General features: G+C 40.4%; 1 protein-coding gene across 3 annotated transcripts in view; it reads left to right on the forward strand.

Annotated features, from left to right (window-relative positions):
• The first annotated feature begins 1633 nt into the window (after nt 1-1633).
• golga5 (golgin A5) overlaps nt 1634-25159 on the forward strand; it is a 34573-nt gene continuing 11047 nt past the window's right edge. The window contains exons 1-10 of one of the 3 annotated variants that reach the window (XR_005946292.1): nt 1634-1827; nt 4786-5400; nt 8364-8585; nt 11295-11514; nt 15127-15250; nt 17288-17491; nt 18506-18676; nt 20404-20532; nt 21614-21712; nt 23153-23375. Coding sequence is in view for 2 of the 3 variants with exons in the window: in XM_041214733.1 (XP_041070667.1) it covers nt 4821-5400; nt 8364-8585; nt 11295-11514; nt 15127-15250; nt 17288-17491; nt 18506-18676; nt 20404-20532; nt 21614-21712; nt 23153-23375 (1972 nt within the window). In the remaining variant the exon portion in view is untranslated. Of the gene's footprint in view, nt 2094-4785; nt 5401-8363; nt 8586-11294; nt 11515-15126; nt 15251-17287; nt 17492-18505; nt 18677-20403; nt 20533-21613; nt 21713-23152; nt 23376-25159 lie in introns of all 3 variants that reach the window. The other 2 variants (XM_041214733.1, XM_041214731.1) reach the window with 2 other exon arrangements.

Consider the following 25159-nt stretch of genomic DNA (forward strand, 5'->3'; position numbering starts at 1 on the left):
CAGGAGTCTCACCCCCTCGGCACGTTGCCCTCGAGGTGGCTGTGGTGGGGAAGAGACCGTTGTTCACCTCCTTGTAGATTGTGTCTTTGCAAAGAAGATCTGGAGAGAGATACAATGGTTTCTGTCGAGGTTCATCCCGAGCAGTTCTGTGACAGAGGACTCTGTGCTCTACAGGCTGTTCCCAGGGACACACACCGAGACAAACATCAACTGCAGCTGGAGGATCATCAACTCGGTGAAAGACGCTCTTTGGTCTGCCCGAAACTTGTTGGTTTTCCAGCGCAAAGATTTGTCCCCGATCGAGTGTTGCAGACTGGCACTTTCCAAGGTCCAGGACTACGTGCTGAGGGACACAGTTAAGCTTGAGGCAGCCGCCGCAAAGGCGCAATGGGGAAGGGTCGCTGCCTAAGACCTTTCTGACACAGTGCACTGGGGGGCTGGGAACTGTAAAGAGCCCCTCAGGCTGTACAGATTATAATGAATGTCTGCCAATGATTGAAATATTCATTGATTTTTCTGATACACCTTGTGTTTCATGTTGTAAAAGTTGAACCTGTTTGTATTTTTGTAATGGTGATTTGAAATGTTTCGAAATGTTTTTGAAGATTTATGAATAAAGTATATTTTTGCAAAAAAAAAGTTTCTGCCAGGGAAAGAGCCAAGATGTAGCTTGGCTGGTGGTGAGAAAGGCCCTCCCTGTAAGATCCTTCCTACATGCCAGGAGTCTCACCCCCTCGGCACGTTGCCCTCGAGGTGGCTGTGGTGGGGAAGAGACCGTTGTTCACCTCCTTGTAGATTGTGTCTTTGCAAAGAAGGTCTGGAGAGAGATGCAGTGGTTGTTGTCGAGGTTCATCCCGAGCAGTTCTGTGACAGAGGACTCTGTGCTCTACGGGCTGTTCCCAGGGACACACACCGAGACAAACATCAACTGCAGCTGGAGGATCATCAACTCGGTGAAAGACGCTCTTTGGTCTGCCCGAAACTTGTTGGTTTTCCAGCGCAGAGTTGTCCCCGACCGAGTGTTGCAGACTGGCACTTTCCAAGGTCCAGGACTACGTGCTGAGGGACACAGTTAAGCTTGAGGCAGCCGCCGCAAAGGCGCAATGGGGAAGGGTCGCTGCCTAAGACCTTTCTGCCACAGTGCACTGGGGGGCTGGGAACTGTAAAGAGCCCCTCAGGCTGTACAGATTAAAATGTATGTCTGCCAATGATTGAAATATTCATCGCTTTTTCTGATACACCTTGTGTTTCATGTTGTAAAAGTTGAACCTGTTTGTATTTTTGTAATGGTGATTTGAAATGTTTCGAAATGTTTTTGAAGATTTATGAATAAAGTATATTTTTGCAAAAAAAAAAATTCCTTCGGCTGGTTAATGCCAGTGGGCCAGTGATGACGCCAACCACTACCAGTCTTGTCCAGCAGTTCACAACGGGCAGTTTTAAAATAAATTAAACTACAACTAAATATGCGCTTCAAGTGGACTATGTACATTGGCTGGTTGGTGGTGTGGGACAGTAGGACCCAGCGGCGCCTTTTCGATCCACCGAATTGCCCCTCCGCTCTGCGTAAGACGTGCGTCTGCGTCATGGCGCAGGTACGTCAACCAATTTTCCTGTCAGGCGGGCTGTGCAGCTACCCTGCTGTTGGGGTCCTGACTGAGAGGTACCGCCTTCAGCTCCACGTCTCCAGCGAACCGGAGGCGGAGCGGCCTCGGATTCTTTAAGCAGCCGGAGCCTGGCCAGCGAGCAGGAGCTCGACACGCTCCACTTCTCCCGCCCCCCGCGGCTCTGCTGCGGTCAGGCTGAGCTGAGGCTATTGGAAAGCGGGTACGTGTGAAGGTGGTTTGGGGAGGGTTTAACTTCATCGTCCGGCCCCAGGGCCTGTTCTTCAGCTCAAGTGACACCCAGCTCGCCATTGGGCCCCTGCGTAAACACCGCGCTCGCTTTCTTTTCGTGGGGCGCGAGGGGGCTGTGCCGGTTTGCCGTGTATCACCTTTCAACCCCCTCACCTGTCTTCACGTATTCTGAGCTGTTGTGTGATTCACATTCGGCAGAGATTGGGCCCTGTCAATCCTCAAAAACCCACATTTGATGTGAGTTAGCTCATTCCTCCTGTACATCATTGATATTCGAAAGTATTTCAGCGAACTGTACTCTGTAACAGTCTGTGGGCCCTGTTGTTAGACGTGTGAGTTGCCTGTTTCACGTTGGTTTGTTTACAGTGTCGACATCCTTAATGTAAATAAACCACCTGCAATATCAAACGTGGCAGGATGTACAGTAACTGCACACACCTGCTTTCTGCTGTCATGCATAGCACTACATAGTCAGTCTCTAACACTCATTTTCCTGAGTGTGGTTTGAAAGAGCCCTGGTAAAATTACAGTCAGTGGGGACCTATGGGGTGGAAGATTCACCAGTGACAAGAAGTCAGAGTGAAGGAAGATGGTTATGTCTGTTGTAGGCCAATCACCTCAGTCCCAGGACATTGCTGCAGGGCAGCCTTCTGGGCCAGCCCATCACCTGTTTCATCAGTGACATATGAGGAGAGATTGAGTCGGTTAGGATTGTATTCGTTGGAGTTCAGAAGAATGAGGGGAGATCTCATAGAAACCTATAAAATTCTAACAGGACTAGACAGGGTAGATGCAGGAAGGATTTTCCTGATGGTGGGAGAGCCCAGAGCCAGGGGTCACAGACTGAGGATACGGGGTAGACCATTTAGGACTGAGATGAGGAGAAATTTCTTCACCCAGAGAGTGGTGAGCCTGTGGAATTCGCTACAACAGAAAGTAGTTGAGGCCAAAACATTGTATGCTTTCAAGAAGGGGTTGGATATAGATCTTGGGGCGAAAGAGATCAAAGGATATGGGGGGAAAGCGGGAGCAGACTATTGAGTTGGATGATCAGCCATGACCATAATGAATGGCGGAGCAGGCTCGAAGGGCCGAATGGCCTACTCCTGCTCCTAGTTTCTATGTTTCCTGCCAACATAAGGTCAGAAGTTTACTGATGATTGCATAATGAGGGAGAAGATGCCCACATGCAACATACAGACAAGGTAACAAGTAACATTCTTGCCATAAAAATGCCAAGCAATAACTCTCTCCACTAGAATAGCCTAACCATTTGTTTCAATGACATTCCCACCACAAACTTACCAACAACTGCATTTGGGGTTGAATAAAAACTCTACTGTACAGTTAGTCTGCAAGCTTTGTAAATATTCTATTAGAAAGCCTTTAAACTCAAGGGCTGTATACATAGTTGTGATTCACTTAGTGAGAAAATCCTTTGAACAAAGTACCAATATTGTCCATCTTGGTGTTTTTGGAATCATTTTATGCCACTTGTTTTCTGCTGTTCTGGTAGAATAACGCTGCCATCCAGAAAGCTCTTGTCTTCTGATGTTGGATATGGTGGTGTATAATCACATTCCCTCTGCTGTCTGGTGTAGATCCTCTTAAAAATATTCATTGATAACTGGTGTTTAAGGCAGTGGTGCAACTTGTGAATGAACATCTGCTTCATAAGTTTACTTAACATTTAAATACAACACAATTTCTATTCCAAATAACTTGGGATCCAGGAGTGCCAAACCATTCTGAAACTGTGTGTGGATTACAGTGATAGCCTTGTTTCTTATTAAACAAGAAGGACATTTGTCTCTCTGATTGTTATATTTTTGTTTCTAGCTTTTGTTATTGTTTAACCTTTAATATGTTTTAAAAAAAACAAAGACGTGATATAAATGTATACTTCATCAGGTGAAGGATTCGGTGTTTGGGGTAGTTTCATTTGGATGACTTTCCTAATTTTCTTTCTGATTTATTTCACCTATTTTTCTGGAACCTGCTTTTGGTTCTTTGCTCTTTTGTATTTCTGTCTGAATATTTATTCTTCACTTATAGTATTTTGATTTTATTGCAGCATTCTACTACCAGATGACTGATTTCCATCACTCTGCGATATTAATTTAGTTGCCCTATTTTTATGTTTCCTTGTTTTGATATCCCTTGCATAAGTGATGTTGGGTCTTGGCCAGCTTGACTCAATTGACTTGAGTGTCTGGTTCAGAAGGATGTTCATTCAAATAGAGGTTATGTTCTTTCTTGGTCATATTATTGTGATAACTTCAAGGATTTTTCAAGTGATAGTAAACAGGTTCACCAGTCCATTCAGGTGGATGTTAAAGATTCCAGGGCATGCCATTGCCCTGACCATCATCTGTTTCTCAAGTATTACTACCAAACGAATCAGATTAACTAATCATTAGTCTCTTTGCTGCCTGTTTATGGGGCATTGCTCTTGCAAAATGTCTCCAAAGCAAAATTTGTGTGAAGTGCTTTGCACTGTTTAAGTGTATGTGACATTTGATGAAAGGTACGAACAATGATAAGAAATACAATCTTATGTTTATATCTATATTTTTTCGGCATTATCCAGTGGAAATCAGTGGTGCATTCTAACATGCTTCATCATTATGGTGAATGGGTCAGATTAATATTTCCCCCTTCAACCCAAGAGACTAACTACATTAATACCATGATCATTGGGTAGTGTGTATACTGTAATTTCGTTTTATTTTGTATTGATTTGGTACCGGAAGTGTTAGCACCCTGCTCATAATTCAGCAGAAATTTTTATCATCTTGAGAAACCAGAAATTGGCATGTAATATTCTACACTTTATGGAGCCACTGCTGATCCATTATTTTGATTAGATTCTTTTAACCATTTCTTGGTAATTGGATTAAAACTATACTTTATGTTCTTTTGTGAATAGGTCATGTGATACTTCAGCTCTAACACCAGTTCAGGATGTCATGGTTGGTTGAGCTTGCAGGGAAGGCAGAGGACTTCTTGAATAAAGTGGACCAGGGGGCAGCCGCAGCACTACTAACGACGCCCATTGAAAATGTGGCTCCATCACACACAATCAATGCTGAAGCCAGTTCTTCCAGCCAATATTCTGCCCTGAATCAGCTGGGTAGTAAGTCTGATCAACAAGTCCACTCTAATATTAGCTATGTTTCCTCTGCTGCTGGGAACATTAAGAGACAAAAGGCCACCCAGCTTGCTGGAGCTTCTAATGTATCCTTACCATCACGGACCTTTGAAGTTACAGCCGGTGCACCTGCAAGCTCTTCTCTAAGCAGACCCTCAACGCAGTTTGTCAGACCAAAAAAGATTGAGCCAAATGATGACCAACTCTTTGATTTCTTAAATAGTTCAGAAAAGTCATTAAATGGAAGGGTGGACAACAAACGCGAAACAACAAAGCCTTCCACACCAAAAAGTCATTCCAGAACTTCCAGTCTCAGTTCAGTATCTGCTTGCACCATTAATATGAAAACAGCTGAAGAGGGCATTGTCAAGGAGGACTATGCTGATGGACCTGGTATGAAATAGTTTGAATAAAATAAATCATTGTGTTTCTCTTTACCAATAACTTCCAATTTTTTGTACATCATGCAAAATGTTTGGCTTTCTTGTGGTCGCACACTACTATAATTTAAATGCTAATTTGCCAAATTTCAAAATTAGAACATTGCTTTTGTTGTCGGTGGGAAACCTGGATGGTGAAATTAGTTTGCTCATTGTTTTTTTTCAAGGGATCTGTAACCAAATCTAATACAAAACCAATTGAATGAAGACCTCTTTCTGTTTTGTTGAACTGCTCTTACATAAATTAGTTCAGACAGTGGCAACCTATTTCCACTTCATATAGCGCAAAACTGTGAATTTTAACCTGACTCAGACACCATCAGAATGGCTGATGTAGGAAATTAAGGCAGGTATGATCGAAAGCAGGGAATAAAGCATTATAGAAGCAAAGTGTTGCTCTCTCTCTCTGCCTAAGCTGTGCAGGTGCTTTCATGTGACAGAAGTGAAGAGCCATTCCATTCCCCAAACTTTTAGAAGGAATAAAGCAAATTGAAATGGCACATTTCTGAGAAGATCCTTGGAGACAAAGGACTGCAGACACTGCTTTGAGTTAGTTTTATTTTTTTCCCTCCTTCCCTTAGGAAAGGAGGAAAAAAATCCTTGGGTGGAATTTTCCGCATCCGCCCACTGCTGGGATCTTCCGGTCCTGCCGCGAGTCAATGGACTTCTGGCTGGGGCACCACCCAGCCCATGACGGGGCTGGGATTTGGCCTGCATGTGACACTGGGCCCACAGTAAAGTGGTTCACTCTTAACTGACTCTGAAATGGCCTAGCAAGGCGCTCAGTTCAAGGGTAATTAGGGATAGGAAACAAATGCTGGCCTTGCCAGCAATCCCCAAATCCCATGACAGAATAAAATAAAAGTTGAAGTTCAGAAAAGACAGGGAATATTATTAGGCGCAAATGCTTTGCATATCTGTTTTGTCTGTAACCTAAGCATCTTTGTACATAATTTTCATTAAGAAGTGACTTGAGTATAATCCCTGCTGTATAGTGAGAACTAAAGGCCTCTCCCTTCATCAATAATCAGAGAATGGTGCAATTAATCCAAATGTATACTAATTTAACAGTCTAGTCAACCCTGTTGTATAATTAGTGCTGTTAAAAGTTCTCTGATTAAAGTCAGCAGAATGTATAATAGTTTGCTAAGAGGAATAGTTGAGACACTTGAAACTTTTAAGGGGAAATCAAATAAATATTTGAAGCAGAAGATGGGAGAGAGCAGATTAATTTTTGGATTACCCTAACATCAAGCCAGCAGAAATGAGAATGGAATCCTCCTGTGCTGTAAACGTCTCTCTTTCTAAGGCACTAATCTGATCAAGGGCTCCAGATTTCATGAACCTCTGAAATTAAGAGCACTGGTTATGAGATTGCGTTACAGTCTAGAATTGGTTTGAGTTTTTAATATCTGTCATCTATCAGAAACTTCCTATAGTGGCTTTTATTAAGATGTGTGTGAGCCACATGCCTTTTTCAGTTAACTGACAGTGGCTCTCAATCTGCACATGATACAACCAAGATTATCAAGAATTAAGATAAAAGCAAAATACTGCGGATGCTGGAAATCTGAAATAAAAACAAAAATAAATAGATGCTGTCAGACCTGCTGAGTTTTTCCAGCAACACCCCTTTGTCCTTTTGGCTATGACATCTTTGGCAATCTCTTTTTTGCCTCCACCTATCACTGGCCCTCTATCCAGCTCTACCTGTCCCACCCCTCTACTAGCTTGTATTCCACCTCATTTCTCTATTTCCTTAGTTCTGATGAAGAGTCATACAGACTTGAAACATTAACTGTGTTCCTCTCCGTAGATGCTGTCAGACCTGCTGAGTTTTTCCAGCTATTTTTGTTTTTGTTATCAAGAATTAATTCCACTTGACTGCCAGGAAATCATGTGTATTATGCTAATCCTTAGAGACCCCAAATATTTACCTTGTTTCTATTTGTCCCACCTCTAGCACCTTAGAAGTGACCTCATCCATGGAGTAACTGTTGCCTTGTCTCAATCCCATAAACCTGACCACAGTTTCTTAATTGCGTAATATTTGAAACGGCAGTGAGGGCCGCTCACAGCAGTGATTTGGGTTGGCGCGTGTGTGTGTGCGTGCGTGCGCGCGCGCGCGCGCGCGCGTGTGCGTGTTGGGGGGGTGGTGTGTGGCATGGTTAGATACAGAATGAGGTCTACCTTTTTTTAAGGTCAGGGGTAACTGGTTTCTGGCCTGAAGTTTTGAAATAGAGCAGAAACCCTGTTACCAATTCAAGTATTGCAAAATTTGATTATGTGCACAATGTAATGAAAAACTGGCATTGTAAAAGAATATGGTTTCCTATTCTTTTTTTTGCCTTTTTTTGAATCTAGATTCTAGTGGGCCAAAGAAAGCATGTACATATGGCCGGTAGAATGAATTTAGAACTTGCATGTTACACTTTTTCCCTAATTGAACATTGGAGATTAGCAAATTTTACAAGATTTCACTCCCACCATGATGCCTTACTTGGTGGGGAACACAGATTGCAGAGTCGGACACAGTGATCAGCACTGCTGATTCTGCACCATTTTTTCCTATCATTAAAATTAATCTGAAAATTGGGAATACTGTTAGTCAGCTGTGAAACCCTCCCCTCCCCAAAACACCTCAGTTACCCATCCACACTCCCATTACATAAGGCTGCTCAGCAAGTGCCTTGCAAAGTTTAATCCTGAAATGTTTTGCACAGTGTCTAGATCTGGATTTGCACTGTGGTAGGTTACTGAACTGTCTGTGAAGCGAATTTTGAAATATCAATGCCAGCTGATATTGTAAAGGTTATCTATAATGTTGTATATGGAAATCAGACAAGTCTTAAAGTGTAAAATAAATTTTCATACTTGATTTTTATTTTTACTGATTACTGTTTTGAATATTTACAGATGCCTCAGAAAGCTCAAATGTGAGTCAAGATGACCAACTTGAGTCTTCAAAAGAGCAACCACTAAGTAATACAGCCAGCATAAGTTTTTCAGCTAAAGATGACAGTCAGTCACTGGAGCTATCGAACCTTCGGCTTGAGAACCAGTTGCTGCGTAGCGAGGTCTCCTCTTTGAACCAAGAAATGGCTTCGTTGATTGAGAGATCAAAGCAAACACAGGAAGGTATGACCAAATAGTAGCTTTGGGTCTCCCAGAATGCTGTGGTTATCTATATCCATGACTTGCTGAAAGGGGAAAAAATAGCCCCCTATAAGTACCAGTTATGTAATTGGGATTCTAGCTTATGGTTTTCTATTTGCACAAATTATTTAGTCCATAATTTGGGTTCAAAAAGAGGAAATGCTTTAACTGCTTCCCGCTAGCTTTTGTTTGTTGTGCGCGGCCAGCGTGTAGCACTGTGTGACCCTATCAAGATAAATACGTGGCCTTGCATTACATGACTTCTTTATTCCCTGCGCGGCACATTCCCACTTGCTGTGCGTCTGTGCACCCACACACTTAGGGCAAACATTCATCGTCATGGTTGTCAAGGCTGACATGTGGCATAAGTGAACTGCAAGCAAATGCAGGCTTAAAAACATAAAACCAAAATATCATTTGGCTCCAGGAAGGTGATTTGTTTTCATCACTGGGTTATGTTCTGGCCGAAATTGTTCAAATTCAAACAGAGTTAATAAGAACAGAAAAGAAGGCTAGTTTGCTCAGCAATAGGATTATATTTGGAGGATACATTTTTAAAAATTAGTTGCTTGTTAAATGTATCATGTGACATTGTACCAAGCCATGCACACAAGAAAGATCCCAGATTTGGTGGGGTCAGGGGTGGGGGCAGGGGGCTGAGGTAAACTCCAAGAGCAGGTGGATTTGGGGCAGGTGGGAAAGAGCAATTGTAAAAAATTTCAAATCCTCCCCTTTCTGGTGATCAGTTCGCTCTCAGGATGTGGATGGATCATTTGAAATCTTTTAAGGGGTGTACCTCCATTTTTACATGATTTTTTACTTTTATTGCATTTTGGCTGGGTTTTCCAGATCTCAGGAGGTAAAATGGTCCATAAACAGTGCTGCTTGTGGGCCAAGAGAACCAGGAATGCTTTCCTTCAGTTCCAGCAAGGAAACTTCTTACAGACCACATGTCCTTCATGATGATCTCAGCAATCTCCACAATCTTCCCCCATCCCCGATCTCTGCTTTCCTCACTGCCCCCATTTCACTGCCTTGCTGCAGGCTTTCCTGTCCAACAGGGAACCCTGCTGGCTGTCAGACAGGAAACTTGCAGAAAAATTTAAAAGCTTTCCTGTTGTTTATTTCATAAGATGCCCAGAAAGTTTTTGCTTCCAGGTTTCCTGTCCAGATATCCTTATTGTGCTCTCTCTGTTTGACCCCAAATAATTAACAGGACCATGGTCTTTGCTGAGCTAGTGGAACTCAACTTGATTAATGGTACTGAGTCCCATAATTGGCTTCAACCAGTGTTGTCTCTTGGCATATAGGCTTATTTAGCAAATTAATGACATTATACGATGGGACCAATGGTCGTTAAACCAATAAATTTTAATGTTGTGCAACATATCCTTGTCATATTCTTAAACTGCTGCCTTAAATTACTGTGACAGCTGCAACCACGAGCGGCAGATGTGTGACCATGTGCATTTCACTTCATAATTTATAGATCAAAAGCTTTCTGCCAACACATTCCATTAGTCTTTGTACTGATGGTTGTTTTTCACATTTCAAGTAAATGTAGAAAATTTCTCATACCCACCATTTTGCTTCACTGCTATCTTAGTGATTACACTGATCTCAGCATCCTTGGGCTGGGGAGAGGAAAGACAGCCAGGTTTTCTGATGCTGTCAGCAGTCCAGTAAACCTCTTCTATAAAGTACACAAATGTGGACTTCAGATAAGAAAAATGGGAATAAGCTCATCTACAATGTTTCCCCCTTAGGCAGCAGCTATTCGCAGTCTGCTCTCGCTTGTCTAGATTTACAAGAGATGAATAATCACGCAGTAAAGTAGTGGAGTGTTGCCGACATCCAAAAAGTTTTTTTTGCCAACATAAGTCAATGCCTCAGAGAGGGAGGTGGAACCCTTTGGTGGCTGCTGCTATCTACAAAGCCATAGGGTGATAATACCATTGGACGTGTGAAAAGTGTCACGAGAAATAATAGATTGGTTGAATTTACGGACAGCGCAGGAAACTTTGATGGACCAGTTAGAATGTAGGGAAATTACATAAATTAATTTTCCACATCGTAAGTTTGACTGAAGTTCCATTTACCTTGTCAAATTGCCTTGCAACAACAAAGAACAAAACAAGTAGAACGCTGAAATATATCACAAAAGTAATAACTTGTAAGTTTATAGTATGTCAGACCATACCTTGACCACTGTTCACTTTTGGCCTCCAAAATATGAGGGAAGCACTGATGTGATGAATGCAGTGCAGAGAACAGCGTCGCTGATCCCTGGAACCAGGAGGTTTAAGTACAAAAAAAGATTAGAAAGACTGTGTCTCTTTAGACCTGAAAGGAGAGGACCTCATATAGAAGTATTTAAGATATTAAATGGCATAGATACGTAAACCAGGAGCACTACTTTAAGGTAAACCAAGACACTAAAATAAGGGGCATCAGCTAAAATTGATGTAAGAACACTTAAGAGAAGATGGGAACAATTTTTTTCACGCAAAGACCGATAAAGACTTGGAAAGTCCCTCTATGTATAGTTGTATAGCTATAAACCCTGAATTAATTCAAGATTATATTTGGGGAGGACACTAATGTTTGTTTGGATGTGCTTGGGCAGGACAAATGGCTCCTTCATCAGTATTTTAGTCTAATTGTTTCTTTCTAAATATTTTTGTTTCTAAGAGTTCAATAAAGCCAGAAAACAGATTGAGAAATGGAATACTGAAAACTCGAAGTCTGACAGAATAGGTAGGGAACTGCGTTCCCAGGTGGATGATCTGAATGAGGTGCTGAGTGCCAAGGATTCTCAGCTGGCTGTGCTCAAAGTGAGACTGGAAGAGGCAGATCAGCTTCTGAAGGCGCGTAATGAAGCACTGGAGCTACTTCACAATGAAAGAAACAGGTTTTAATGAATTTATTGGCATGTACATTTTTCATTGGACACTTATTTCCAATCTAGTGCACAGCTCATAAAAGGGCCTGGAGTTTACATGGTGCAAAGAATTTGAATGCTGATTCAAATTCAGTGAGGACAATTGGTATAAACTCATCAAATCTCGGTGACAAAATACAATGAATTAGTACATCGAAGAATGCTCTTTCAAGGTTGGGGTAGTGCCACATTACATTGGGAAATTCCCATCTGCTTTTGACTTTAGCTGTATCTGGTTCAGGATTACCTAAAATGAATTGCATGTCAGAAAATTATCCTGTCCCCTATTGCCCGCAACTTGAGCAAAAATATATTCTGGCAGATACTGCGCATGTTTTTAAAAAAATATATAAACAAAAGGTCATTAGCCTATTACCCTTCAGACTTGCAGCATGGTGAGGGAACCTCCTGTTTGCCTTAGGTAAACGAGTATTTTTGTTCATTCTTTGTGATGGTACAATAGAAGTAATAGGAAGTATGCAAACATAAAAAATACCTTCAAACTTGTAATGTTGACCCTGAACTGCCTAACTGAAACCCCAAAACACTTTACATTAAAATAAAAAAAAATTCTTTCTTCCTTCCGTCGGTTTCTTCTTCATGCTATAAAATTTGAAGAAAGTGTTTTATTCTCTAATATATCTGTTAAACTAATTTTCTTGTTCTGGCTTCCTACTTCCGTTGTTGATTTTTTTTTCTTTGGAACTGAGAGCAACGTTTTAAGAGGCAACTTTTTCCAGCCAGTTGAAATTCTACATTCTGAAGATAGACATGGTTGCATCAAGGGTTGACTATCCTAGGCTAGTATCATAGACATTTACAAACCTAAATACTCGCTACAAAATGTTGTGACTTTTTATATATTTCACCATACCTGTGTGTGGCAATCCACACTTAACAATTATAACAACAGCAACTTGCATTTATATATTGCCGTTGAGGTAATAAAACATCCCAAGGCACTTCACAGGAGTGTTATTAAACAAAATTTGACACTCTGAAAAGGCAATTTTAGGGCCAGTGATCCAAACCATAGTCAAAAGAGGTAGGTTTTACAGTATTAGAGGAAGGAAAGAGAAGCGGCTGGAGGGAGTAGGGTTGGAAATTCCAGTGCTTGGGGTCTTAGTAGCTGAAGGCATGGCTGCCACTGGTGGAGTGATTAAAATTTGGGACGCTCAAGGCCAGAATTAGAGGAGCTCAGACAAATCGGACAGTTGTTGGGGGTGATTACAGAAGTAGAGAATGGTGAGGTCAAAGAGGGCTTTGAAATCGTGGAAGAGAATTTTAATATTAAAGCATTACTTAACTGGAAGGCAATATAGGTCAGCGAGCATAGGGCGAGGGGTGAATAAGACTTCATGCAAGTTACGAATGGAGTTGCTGGCCAGGGAATGGAGTTTATGGCAGGTATGAAGACAATGGCTCTGGTATTCTCAATACTTAGTTGAAATAAAGGTCAGTTCATTCGGTACTGGATGTCGAACAAGCAGTCTGGCAGTTCACAAATAGTGGAGTGGTCAAGAGACGCGATAGTGAGATAGGAACTAGGTGTTGTTCGTGTGCATATGGAAACTGATGCTAAATTTTGGAATGATGTTGCTGAGGGGCAGCATGTAGATGAAAAATAGTAGGGAAGGACCAAGGATAAATCCTTGGAGGACACCCGGGTTGAATGTGAGAGAGGGAAGACAAGCCATTGACTTTGACTACAATTCCATAGTTGAGAACGAAGCCAAGCAAAAGCAGGTCGCGGACAACAGAGAGGTGTTGGAGGAATGTGGTGTGGTCAATTCTTGTTGAAGACTGCAGATAGGTCAAGAAGGATGAGGAGGGAAAGTTTGACATGGTAATAAAGAATGTCATTTGTGGTTTTGCAAGGGTTGTTTCATTATAGTGATGGGACAGGAAACCTGATCGGAGAAATTGTGGGAAAGATGGGCATGGATTTGGGAGGCACCAACACATTCAAGGATGTTGGAGAAGAACAGGAGGTTGGAGATGGGGTGGTAGTTTGCAAGGAAGGAGAGATTGAGTGTTTTTATTTGTTTTGGAGAAAGGAGTGATATCCGATTTGAAGAGGGCGTGGGAACAGTACCTGAGAAGAGGGAACCATGAACAATATCAGCAAACATAGGTTCCAGGAAGGGAAGTTGTGTGGTTAATAGTTTAGTCAGAATAGGATTTAGGGAGCAGGAGTTGGGTCTTCCTGTCAAGGTGAGCTTGCAGAGAGCAAGGCAGAAGATAAGAGAGAATCTAGAGAAAAACATAAGCTCAGGCCTAGGGCAGTAGTGAGCATTAGGGAAATTTGACCTGGTGGGCTGTGGTAAGGGAAGAAGTTCATGAGTTGCTCGTTCTTGTTAGAGGTCAGGGTAGCAGAGGTAGGGGTGGCTGATTTTAAGAAGATGTTTTCTGGTGGAAAAGAGAAGCCGGGGTTATCTTTTTACTGTTGGATAATCTTTCAATAATGAGCAGGTTGATCAAAAGGGAGCAAGACCCAATAATGCAGTGCGTTGTTCAGCCAGACTTGGTGATGAATGGCTAGACCAGTTGTCTACCACAAGTCTCAAATCTACATCACTTGGACTTGAGAGAGTGGAGATAAGGTATATACCAGGGAAACAAGGCTGAGAGAGAGCAATGGTTTTAATGGGGACCTCAAAGGTTTTGGAGTATGTGTCATTTAGCAAATTGATAGCTTTAGAAATGCCATGATGAATTAATGTGGTCCAAAGGCTAGGTGGTTAGAAATTTGGAGTTACAGCAGTAAGTGACCTGAAGAAGAATTCTTTTTCCAAGGCTGGACAAAGAAAGTAGTGGGATTGGGAAAGGGAAAATGGGTGGATAGTGATCCAAGGAAATGATTAGAGATTGCCTCATCAGTGCTAGTTGCAATGAGTCTAGCAAGGCCATGTGAAATGGCAGGTTCATGGACTGACTGTGAATATGCGCAAGAGAATTTATATGGAGGAGAGATTTAAGGAAAGGAGACTAGTGAACTCAGAAGATTGGACAAGAAGAGTTGAGATGGAGGTTGAAATCACTGAGGATGAGAAGTTGCTGCTGACAGAGGAAAGCCAAGAAGATATTAAAGTGAAAAACTTGTCTGATATTTAAATGGGGGATATGGAACAAGAATTTTAAATGAACGATGTAAAGGAACAAGGCAAAATGTTCAAAGGAGAAGTTGCCAGAGGTGTAGAGAGACAAACTGAGGAGTGATTTAAGATAAGGGCTAGACTATCACTGTGGTGGTTTGAGCAGAGCAAGTGGGCAGTGTAGCTAGGTAGGCAACATTCCTCAGCCAAGTCTCTTGTCAAAGCCATGATGTTAATGTGGTCATCTATAATAAACTCATGGATGGCAAGGGTTTTATTGCCAAGTGAAACATACATTCTGGAGGGGGTGCGGAGAGTGGGGTTGATAGCCAATCCGTTGTCAAAGATAACAGGTCAGTGTGGGAAGTGATGGGGTATCAGTTATTCTGGCTTCCTTCCTTTTTTTCCTGTTGGACATGCTATGCTTGTTTACATGTAACATCTGGAAATCCCATTATAGTTTTATAATGTATTTTTCTTTTGAAAGAATACTGCAAGATCATAGTGAAGGGAGCAGCTTGCACAACCAAGCCTTACAAACAGTGCAAGAGAGGCTTCTGGAAGTAGAATCATCACTTAAACGAGAACAAGATAATTACAATCAAATGCAGGTTTGTTTGGAGAGAAAAAATCCAATTCATGGTAGCTGAGTATCATAGTGTCATTTAAATATCTAGCATACTGCATTTGCCTCGTTTGTACTCGGGATTTAACTTCACCTGGTTTGTAATTTGCATCAAACCAGGGCATGTGGTTGAACTTATTTACAAGTCAAATAGTTCAAAGCTGGAAGCAGACCTAGATTCTGATAAAATTGTTCACACCAGCTTTACCTGCATCATTGCTTTGCAAACATCTAAAGATGGAAACTTTAGAAATCAAAATTTGGGAACTCAGTTTTTAAAAAAAAGTATCAAACTTTGTTAAGTGGGTTATCCTTGTGCTGTTTAAGTCCCATCCCTGCCCTGTACCTTGCCTGCCATTGCAAAAAGAAGCCAAATACAAAAAAAAAGGGGGTTTCAAAATTTTGGTTATTCAGCATATTTTTCTTTGCAAATGCCACCTATTCTGGATGCTGTAAATGTGAGTTGGGATGCTGGCAGTTTGCAAAGCCTGTAATGGTGAAAAAATATGGCTGCCACCTCCCAACTTTCCACTCTCCCTGTTAGTGATTTGACCTGACTTGTGTTGATTTAAGCTGTATATTTTATCATTGTAAAATGGAGTAGGGAAACATGTAAAAGAAACATGTAGATATATACCATTTTTAAAAATAAAACTTTTTGCTTTTTTAAAGGTGATGTAATAATTGACTGGAATTAGTAATAGACTGGGACAACCAAATTGGCAAGAGTGGTCTAGAAGATGAGTTTGTAGACTGTTCTTATGACAGTATCCTAGAGCAATAAGCTGTGGAACCTACTCGGGATAAAGCTATCTTAGGTCAAGTATTGTGCACCTAGGCAGGGTTAATTAGTAGTGTTATAGGCAAAGATCCACTGGGAAATAGTGACCATGATACCACTGAATTCCATGTTAAGTTTGTAAGTGACGCACTCCAATCACAAACACGAATCTTAACCTTAAGCAAAGCCAATTACATAGACTAGAAGGGAGAACTGGCTACATTTGATTGGTTAAATAGATTAGTAACTAGAATTCCAAAAGGCATTTTATAAGGTGCCACACTAAAGGTTTTTATAAGCTGCCACACTAAAGGTTAACATGCAAGATAAGGGAATTGGGGGTAATAGATTAACATGGACAGAAGATTGGTTAAAAGGCAGCAGACAGTGGGCATAAAAAGGGCACTTTCGAGTTGGCAGGCTGCAACTAGAGTGCCGCAAGGATCATTGCTGGGGTCTCTGCTATTTACAGTCTATATTTTGGTATCTCAGGGAATTGAGGGATATGGAGAGCGGATGGCAAAGTGGATTGAAGCCCAAGATCAGTCATGATTGTATTGAATAGTGGAGCAGGCTTGATAAGCCATATGGTCTATTCCTGCCCCTATTTCTTGTGTTCATTCCTGGAAATTAGTGGTAATTTGCATCTGAATTAAGAAAAGTACTATAACTCTTGAGTATTTTGGGGACAAATTCTCCTGCCCATCTCTTGTCTAATTTTTAGAAACAACTAGTCTACCAGCCATAATCGCTGAATTTCTGGAGGCCTCCATGTTTATGGAATTTTCAAGCAAGATCCTGAAATGCCATTACTTCGCTTAGCCTCTGTTCCAGCTCATCTTTTACTCCTTGTCTTCTCAACCAACAGACAAACCTAGTGTGATGAACTTGAAACTAATCTATCAAATTTATATCTATCAGTTTTATCCTCTCCCCTCCTCTTCTGGATGCTGGGCACTCTCCAATGCCGCGTCTAAAAGACTGTCATTCATGTGTGATCCTGGGCAATGAGTAAGAAATAGGTACAGTTACTTTTCTGTGAATACCTGAGGGGGAGAAATGCAAGGACTTAATGTGCAATACCCCTTTTTATAGGTGTTATATGAAATTATATTGTATTCCCAGACATTATTTAGCAACATTTTATGCCTGCTTATAAGCCATGGAAATGGTTAAAATTTGCCTGATTTTTTTCTGATGCTTGAGATAATCTGAAACGCCTCTTTTGTATCTTCTGTTCAGAATGAATTTGCAGCTAGACTCAGTAAGGTAGAGCTTGAACGTCAAAGTCTGGCAGAAACATTAACAGCATCTGAGAGAAAGGCGATTGAAGAGAAAAAGAGAGCAGATGAACAGCAGCAACAGCTCAAAGTTGTTAAGACCAGCTTGGATTTAGCTAAGCAGGAACTAATGGACTACAAACAAAAGGCGACCAGAATTCTTCAGGTGAAGACACGATTATGGAGAAGTACAGAAAACCCCTCTGTTTGTCTTTAGGAAGTACTGCATGATTGGCCATTTATAATTTTTATATAACCAGGGTCCCAAGACAAATGTTCGAATTTTAAGTCCCAGGCCCTAGGCTCTGCTAAAAGAGTCCTGGTCTAGACCATATTTTGAAAGCATCAAGCTTCTGCTGAATAGGGAATCATTAACAATGGGACATTAATTTGGAATTATACCAGAAGAGCAATAGGGGAATGGGGAGAATATTTTTCACCAGAGCTTTTGCAGAATATTTGCAAAATGTTTTATGACAAGTGGCTATTGAGGCAGAGATTATAGCATTTAGAGAACCTTGGATTAGTATTCATCAAGAACCAATATAAAAGGAAACAAGCGGGAAAATGGGTTTAAGTTAGCCGTACTCAAAGAGCAATGATAAGTTGCCAGGTCCCCTTTAGGCTAAGAGACTTTAATTCTTTGATTAGTGCCCTTCTGTGTGTAGGAAATATGCAATGCTAGAAAATAAAATGTTATTTGGTTCTCATGATCACACTTGACAGTGAAATACTTTTTAAAGAAGTAACTTGCCCATTTTCTATTGCTTTGCAGAATTTAATCTTGGTTAGTAGATGACAGAAGTGTGCTTTAGGGGCAAAACTAAATTGTGTAGCTTGAGCCAGTTTCCATATTTGTATCACTCCTATCATTTTAACTTTTTGCAGTTTGCAGCCAGAGATTGCTAATTTTAGTTCAGACTGTTAAATATAAAATCAACATATTGTCTTTGATATGATCACTGATCAAATGATCCATTTTGACTATTTTGAGTGGAAATTATGCCAAAGAGAGATGATGATGTAAAATTTAAATATTGTACTTCTATTTGAAGTAATTAATGTGTTTCATTGTGGATTAGGAGATGCTGGTGATTATTGACTTATTGACCTATATAAGTGATATGCAATGCACATTTCTCTAAAACAAATTTGTGATTATAAAGTATCTTTTCTACAGTCCAAGGAAAAACTAATTAACAGCCTAAAAGAGGGTTCTGGAATTGACGGCTTAGAAAGTCACACTATCATCACCATGGAACTGGAGGAACTGCGGCATGAGCGTGACATGCAACGTGAAGAAGTCCAAAAACTGCTGGGTCACATCCAACAACTTAGAGCAGAACTGCAGGTAATCAGCTGCCTACTTTCAACAGCTGTATAATTCTCTCAAAAATATGTTAGCACTTCATTCAATGACAGCCAAAGCTAGCAACAAAATGGTGGCCTATTCAGACCACCATCTAGGACGCAGTTTGTTGGAGATTACTGTGTGGGGGCAGTGGTATGATTGTGTGGGGATTTGTTGTCCACGGGTTTGTTGAATAAAAAACAAGTGGTTCCAGCAGGAAAATCTGAACTGTGCTTTGGACACCCATTTGCCTTCGTGATGCAGTTTTCAGGTAGGCATCAAATGCACTGCTGACCAAAATAGACTGGAGGCTGTTGGAAGATGAAAGTCAGACAACAGGACCAACCACCCTACTGACTGGTCAATAAAAGGAGTGCCCTTTAGAGAAGGAAACCTGTCATCCTTAACCTGCTGTAACTAATATTGTGACTCCAGTCCCAAAGTAACATAGTTGATTCTTATCTGCCTGATGAAGTTGTCTAGCGAGCCACTCAGTTATATTGAACACATTGTAGTGATGAATGGTGAAGGCCCACCACATCTTAATCAGCACAACTAGAGAGGAGCAATAAATGCTCCTTTCCAGTGAGGCCCCACATGCTGAGGATTATTTGTAAGAAAAGAAGCCAACCGATGGTCCGTTCTCCAAAACAAACAAGCTGCAGCAGCGGACCCGTTCAGTTCATCAGTAAAATTCAGATAAGTTCACAAGTTTGACAACTTTTTGGGCTTTCTTGCTGTGGCCTTGAGCAGCTGCACAAAACTGTTGGGTTTGGGTCAAAATTGAAAGCTCATCCACTGCCAGTGAGTAGATGCGTTTTTATAGTACATCAGGGATTGTTTTAATATGTAATGAAACTTTTGTGGATGCCAGGCACAAGTTAGCTGACGTCATGGCTATCTGTAGTTTTCAGGGATTGTATTCCAAGCCCAAAGCCTAGGACTTTCTAAACCACATAAACAGAACATTAATTTGGGCCATCAGTCTGTTCATGATGTACTTGACCTTTTCCGCTAGGTGGTGCTATAACAGTTGTGTGTCAAAATGCTGTTCTATTAAGCAATATTCCGTCATGCATTTGATGTACATAATACTACCAAATACCTTGAATCAGGTATACAGTAAAATGAAATTGTTGCATAGAATTGTATTGAAATATAGAAATTTTCTATAGTGTGACACCATTCCACTAAGTGATTGCTACAACAGTTATTGTGGGGCAGACAAATTTTCAGTTGGTGAAAAGAGGGACATTTTACAAAGAAAAAAACTTACAATTCTCTGATGAGGGAAAAGAGGTCAAATGCTCAATCTTCAATAAATTTTTAAAAAAAAGATTGATTTATAGCTGCCAGTGACTTCAGGTCCCATTTTCAGAGCACCGTCTTGGGTAATACACTAAGATCAACAAATAAGAGTAGGAGAAAATTAACTTATTCAATCATAGTGTTCAGACTGATTTAATGGTGATAGATGTTCATGTTATGATCCAGTTTTTGCTATAAAGTGTAATTTTGTAATTCTGTTCCTTTCCTATTTGAAGCATAGGCTTTACAAGGATATGACCTTAAAATTGAGTAATTGTACTAGTTTCTACTTTAAATTCTTTTAAAGAAGTATACAATTTAGTTAATGCTGGAGATATATATCTTTATATATATATTTCATGTTTACAAAATGAAATTCTGCTGACCGATTCAGCTTATGTATCTGACTTCAATGACAGGACACAGAGACACAGCAATTGGGTGAGGCCGAGTCATCCAGGGAACAAATCCAAGAGCTACAGGAACAAGTCAACACACTGATGGGAAGCAAAAAGGAACTGGAGGTTGAACTGGAGCGTCAGAAACAGGCAAAACAGAATTTTTTTTATTGTTCTTTAACTTTACAAATTTTTTTTATCCATTCATGGGATTTGGGCGTTGCTGGCTGGACCAGCATTCATTGCCCATCCCTAATTGCCCTTGAGAAAGCGGTAGTGAGCTCCCTTCTTGAACTGCTGCAGTCCATGTGTTGTAGTAACACCCACAATACTGTTAGGACGGGAGGTCCAGGATTTTGACCGAGAAACTGCTATGACCCTAACACTGATGATGGCATCTTTTATTTTGTTACCTCTATAGCACAAAATATGCACTGCATTATAGTTGTTAGAACAATTGAGATAGTGAAAAAACCCTTCCCAAACACATGCATTTCATGTATTATATGTCTGTGTTTAGTACACAAAGATGGAAAGAAATTTGCAGAAAATATTCTTTCATCTACAGTTTGGTATTTAAAACAATTGCATTAGTAAAGAAAAGTAGTTTCTTTCTAATATGACAGTAAACGTTGCTGTACGGCATTGGCTCAAGGACAGTTTAGTCAGTCTTTCATTACGTAAAAAGCTCACTAATATTATGAAGTAAAATGTATTTTTAAATCCTAACACTAGTAAATGTCAAGCTACCACTAAGTTAACATTTGTAAGCATGCAGATGTGAGCGCACACCCTTATGCTGCTACTTCTTAAGAAAACTGACAAGAATGCAGCTTTCAGTCACTTGGTTAGTTAAAATCACAATTTTCTAGACAGGTTTGTAAAGCGTCTCCAGACTCTATATAGTTTTTGGAGGCCAACACTTAAAGGAAAGAGCTTTTCTTAAAATATGAATTGTGTTCAGCCGTAGCATTGCTAGCTATGGAATAGTTTATTATAATAAGTTAGGGAGTTGTTTCAGCCTGGTGCAATTTGCTTGATAAACCATATGGAATAGGTTAGCTGTAACATTCAGGTGTGTGGATATTGGAGTGTTTCTATAGAACATATTTGTATAGCAGGAGATTTTGTACCAGGACATGCTGGAGTTATAATTCAGCTACTTCTGTGTATTTTTATTAAATTATTAATAACCTTCTATTTATATTTATCACTCCGTGTTGAATTACAGGAGTTTCAGTACACAGAAGAGGAGCTGCACCGGACAAAGAACACACTGCAGACTAGAATAAAAGACCGAGAGGAGGAAATTCAGAAACTCAGAAACCAGGTACTGCTCCTGTTTAGTATTCACTTACATGAAATATGGTTGTCTGCCTTCACAACCTCAAAATATTTCCATGTTAAATCTGATGAAGTGAATATCATAAAGACTTTAAGATAAAAGCAAAATACTGCGGATTCTGGAAATCTGAAAAAAACAGAAAATACTGGAAAAACTCAGGTCTGACAGCATCTGCGGAGAGAGAAACATAATTAACATTTCGAGTCCATATGACCTTTCAGAGTTCTGAAGAAGGATCATACGGGCTTGAAACGTTAATTATGTTTCTCTCTCTGCAGATGCTGTCAGACCTGCTGAGTTTTCCCAGCATTTTCTATTTTTGTATCATAAAATCTTTGCCTTGTATGAGTTAATCTGGGCTACCGAAGTAGCCAAGTCATGTCATGTTGATAGTTGAGAAAATTCAAACTGACAATATGTGAACCTAGAGTTAGAAGGTGGAAGAGGAAGAGAATAATGATTCAAAAGCTGTGATTGTTCTAGGCAGGATGCTGAGGGAAAATGAAGTTTCGATCAAGGAGGATGCAAGTCTTGAGACTACGGCATCCTTTTGCTTGAGGGGCATATACATACAGTAAAGTGTGCGTAGTATTTCCTGATGCCCAGATAATGGCATTTGTGGTTTCCATTCGAAAGTGTAGATCACAACCATGTAGATTACCAGATAACTTCACTGTAAAGTGGTTTTAGCTGTTTCAATAGAATTGTGGAATGACAGTTTCTATTCAGGATGAAAAGGTACAATCCTTTGTCAAAAACAATTTGTTGTTTTTAAGTACAGAATTTTTTAAGCACAGTACAGAAAAATAGTTGTACTGCACCTTCTTAGTTTGTTCATCTTTCTCATATCTTAAGGTAAGATTATTATTGTCAATTGCAGAAACACATGCTCAACTATATAATTCCTCACAAAGCTGCAAGTATATTTCAGCTCTGTTTAGTTGTTTTGCTTTGTTACATAGGGAGTAGTTGAGGCATTTTAATTCAGGGCAAAACAAATAAATATTTGAAGCAGAAAATGCAACATGGCTACGGGGAGAAACTAGGGATAAGTTAGTTCAATTGGCGAGAGTGTGATGCAGAATTATGCCAATGATGCGGTTTCAATCTCTATTCCAGCTACGGTTGTTCATGGAAGCCTGCCTTCTTGCCTTTCCCCGTGCTTGGTGTGGAGTTGGGTGCCCTTCAAGCTATCTAACCACATGTCTTTCTCTAAGAGAGAGATGCCTATGGTGGCTCATGGACTATGGCTAATTACCTTATGGAGGGAACAGTAGGGGATTGGGATTAATCTTGGATTGTTCTAAAAGAGACATTGATAGTCCAAATCTTCTCATTCTGCGTTTTAAATTCTGTGGTTACTGACTGCTGAGTTTTGTCTACCCACTCTTCCCAAACCCTCCCCTTCCTCCCAACAACTTTCAGCTTACAAACAAAGTTATGAGTAGCAGCCATACCGAACTGGAAAACCGACTTCACCAACTTACCGAGACCTTGATCCAGAAACAGACCATGCTAGAAGCCCTCAGTACAGAGAAGAACTCGCTTGTCTTCCAACTGGAACGTCTCGAGCAGCAGCTTAAGAGTGTACAGGGAAGCAGTGTTAATGGCCCTGCTATTAATGTGTCTTTATTGGAAAACAATGAAGGTACGCAACTATCACTTTCAGTGACAGGAACTACTTTGGAAAGTTATTGGTTTAGGGCTTTGAGGCTGGAAGATGAACTGTGTTACCTTAAGATTGAAACTTTGATTAAAATGGCCGTATTCATATTTATGGTACATTTTATAAAGGTTTCAATCAAATTCACTCAGTTTTATATTTTATTATTGTGGAAAATCAGTTTTGCCTTGGATTTGGTATGGTTAAGTAATAATGACTGATGTTTAATTTGGAGTGGGCTAACATCATGTCAAAGGATTGAATCCTAATCCTTTTATCCAGGTCCTTTCACCAGTGAAATAAGAATTAGGACATCTGTCCCTGATCTCTTCCCTGCGATCATGTTTGTTTTGCGAGTTTTCAGTAACTGTGAACAAATTTAATGACTTAATTTTAATGAATATACTCCTTTAATGTTGTCCGTTAACTGAAGGCTCAACTTCCATTATTCATCAAAAAGATGATTAGAATATGGCTTCACTGTATAATGAGTTGTATAGAAGATGTATGTTGTTTGATTACTATTTGAATAGCATGATAAATGTTATCCCACTGCACCATAAATCAGTCATCTTTCCCCGGCTTAGGGAGAAGTTCTGGCTAAAGGCCCAGATTTTGCAATTGTAGTGACAGTAAAACCATCAATGTTCACCAGAATTGCTCTGAAACTTGACAGCAACTTCTTATGTCTGATGCGTAGTTAAGTTGCTGTCATTTGATATCCCACTCTTCCATAAGGTCTGCTGTTGAAGCTTCCGCAGATGGAAATCTGGAAATAGAAATCGCTTTCACTTTTTGCACTGTTTTGTCTTGCTAGAGTAACCCTTAAAAGGTTTATATCTTGTTGAGTGAGATGTAACTGGGTTTTTAACTGCAAGTTATAATAACTGATGCACAATCTCCTCTAGCCCTGAAAATCTAATTTTATCTTTGTAGAACATCAAATTTCTCCTTTATGATAATTCCATAGATTTTAAAAATATTTTTTAAAGTTTAATATATCATCTTCCTTAATCCTATGTGTATGTCACAATCATTATTTCCTTTATATAAAATGATTTACTCCCTGACTTACTTCCTGCTTGCTTTCCTTAACAAAGCTTCAGTGTAATTGATTTCTAAGCCTGCTTTGTGACATTACTGCTGCTGAACATTAGAGATCCTCTATAGCTAACCCAGAATGAAATCATGGGAAAGGTGAAATCCATGCTGAAGAGCTTGTTAGATCTTAATAGACATTTTTGTTTGAGATCAACAAAAAGCATCATCACTTTGCTGCTGACCACAAAATCTGGGCCAATGTCTTTATTCATTTACAAGATGGGTGTGTGACTGGCTAGGCCAGCATTTATTGCCCATCCTTAATTGCCCTTGAGAAGGTGTTGCCTTGAACTGCTGTAGTCCATGTGGTGTAGGTACATGGGTGTTCCAGGAGTTTTACCCAGCACCAGTGAAAGAACAGTGATATGTTTCCAATCCAGGCTTGGAGGGGAACTTCCAGGTGATGGTGTTCCCACCTGTCTGCTGCCCTTATCCTTCTAGATGGCAGCAGTCATGGGTTTGGAAAGTACAGTTGAAGGAGCCTTGGTGAGTTCCTGCAGTGCATCTTGTAGATGGTACATACGGCTGCCACTGTTGGTCAGTGGTGAATGGAGTAAATGTTGTGGAATGGGCTGCTTTGTCCTGGATGGTGTCAAGCTTCTTAAGTGCTGTTGGTGCTGCACTCATCCAGGCAAGTGGGGAGTATTCCATCACACTCCTGACTTGTG

Source organism: Carcharodon carcharias, chromosome 20 (assembly GCF_017639515.1).
Source record: "Carcharodon carcharias isolate sCarCar2 chromosome 20, sCarCar2.pri, whole genome shotgun sequence".
NCBI lineage: Eukaryota > Metazoa > Chordata > Chondrichthyes > Lamniformes > Lamnidae > Carcharodon > Carcharodon carcharias.